Source organism: Pyxicephalus adspersus, chromosome 1 (assembly GCF_032062135.1).
Source record: "Pyxicephalus adspersus chromosome 1, UCB_Pads_2.0, whole genome shotgun sequence".
Lineage (NCBI taxonomy): Eukaryota > Metazoa > Chordata > Amphibia > Anura > Pyxicephalidae > Pyxicephalus > Pyxicephalus adspersus.
This window is the reverse complement of record NC_092858.1, coordinates 7,218,109-7,220,226: the sequence shown is the minus strand read 5'-3', so window position 1 is coordinate 7,220,226 and position 2,118 is coordinate 7,218,109. Positions and strand designations below refer to the sequence as shown.

The window sequence follows — 2,118 nt, the reverse complement described above, 5'->3', positions numbered from 1 at the left end:
GTGGAGTCTCTGCTGTGTCATTTCATTTTACAGAGTTACATAGTAAGTCAGGTTGAAAAAAGACATAAGTCCATCAACTTCAACCACTAGGGAAATAAACATATCCCAGGTATAAAACCCTATGAACATAGTTGATCCAGAGGAAGGCAAAAAAAAACCCTGGTACAATTTGCTCCAAGAGGGCAAAAAAATCCTTCCTGATTCCATGAGGCAATCAGATGTTCCCTGGATCAACACTCTGTTATCTTTAGGAAAAAGCTTGAAAATTTCTAGAAGCACAGAATTTATTTGGGTATTAAGGCTCTAAAGTAAAACAATCTATAGTAGTTGCTGAAACTACTTCCTGAAGGAGCCAATTCCACATTTTCACAGACCTTACCGTGAAGAATCCCTTCCTTATCCGGTGATTAAACTTCTTTTCCTCCAAATACAAAGAGCCCCCTATTGTCCATTGTAACGATCTTAAAGTGAATAATTAAGAAGAGAGATTATTCACTTTAAGGTCATTACAAAGTACAAGGGGCACTCTTTGTGTCTGGAGGAAAAGAAGTTTAAGCCCTGGATAAGGAAGGGATTCTTCACTGTAAAGTCTGTGAAAATGGAATCGGAATCTGGAATCAGCTCCCTCAGGAAGTAGTTTCAGCAACTATTATAGATTGCTATAAGAAAGCTGGATGATTTCCAGAAGCACAGAATATACCTGGGGATTAAAGCTTTAAAGTTAAGATAACAGAGACTGCTGATCCAGGGAACATCCGATTGTCTCATGGAATCAGGAAGGAATTGTTTTTCCCCTGTTGGAGCAAATTGTACCAGGGCTTTTTTTTTTTGCCTTCCTCTGGATCATCTATGTCCATAGAGTTTTAAACCTGGGATATGTTTATTTCCTTAGTGGTTGTACTTGATGAACATATGTCTTTTTTTAACCTGACTTACTATAACATGTGAGGTCAATGAGTTGTCAGGGTTGCAACTATTAGTGACATGTGACCTCAGATACACAAAGTAGATGGTCATATAAAACTAATAATGCTATATATATATGAGGGCAAATAGACATTGTTATTGTGGAACTAAATGTAAGGAAAAAGAAACAATGAGCAAGCAGGTTCATTAATGCAGAAAGGACAGGTGATGTCCCTTCTGCAATGAAATAAACTCACCTGCCTGTGTACAATCTGATCTCAGATTACAGCCAGCTTCTAGGAATAAATGAGAGTGCATGGAAGTTGAAAACACAGAGCAGTCCATCAAGGTAAACTACTAGGAAATTAGGCAAACTGTAACCCTGATAGAACTATATATGCACAGAGTACATCATTCCAACCTGGCCAATCAAGATGGCCAAGGATCAAAATCTAGATTTGGACCAGATGTGCACAGGTGAGTGTAATTCAAAAATTGCATTTGGGTAGGAAAAGAGTGTTTATTGCAGCATGGACTTTGCCTGCCTTTTCTGCAATAAACGACTTGCTTGTTCAACTTCAAGCCTTAGAATTTAGGACCCAACCCTAAAGATTGTATTTGTCATAATATGAATGTATGTTTCTGTGTTTTTTGGATTCACTGCATGAAAAAAGCCATTTCGGGTTCAGACCTGTAGCAGAAAAACAGGCCTGACAACTGCCTGCCCTCATGTATGTGATAGACAACAGCCAGCCCATCACATACAGTGCAGTTCTAGCCAGCAGTCATGTCTTTGTGATCAGCCAGAGGCTTAATTTCAATCTGCAGTTTGTAAACAGGATCCTTATGGCATTGCTACAGTTTACATTTAGTAATTGCATGTCATTTAACATGTGAGCCTATGGTTAGGTTTACTTTAGCATATTAGTTTTTATTGAGGGCATTTGGTATAATGTGAGCTGTATGTAATATTTTTACTGTAACCTAAGTGCTATATTTCCCATCCCTGCCAGTCTCCAGCTTTCTATCTTTTCTCACTGGCTCGCCTGACAAACATTCCTCCGGGGTTCGATTGCGGAGTTGCTTTCTTCTTCGTTTTCTTTTTCTCTTTATATTCCTCTGACAGCTTCACCCCCTGGAGTAAAGAAAAAGAAAGAAATCAGTGACTCAAGCTTCAAAAAAGTAACCTGTTCAAAAACTTTACTTGCTGCT

At 38.6% G+C, this 2,118-nt stretch overlaps 1 protein-coding gene across 1 annotated transcript in view; it reads right to left on the bottom strand.

Annotated features, from left to right (window-relative positions):
- Positions 1-1,816: 1,816 nt before the first annotated feature.
- The window catches only part of ANKRD42 (ankyrin repeat domain 42), an 18,432-nt gene continuing 18,130 nt past the window's right edge, over positions 1,817-2,118 (bottom strand). The window contains exon 12 of the mRNA XM_072401580.1: positions 1,817-2,041. Coding sequence (XP_072257681.1) covers positions 1,931-2,041 — 111 coding nt within the window. The 3' untranslated portion in view covers positions 1,817-1,930. The remainder of the gene's footprint in view (positions 2,042-2,118) is intronic.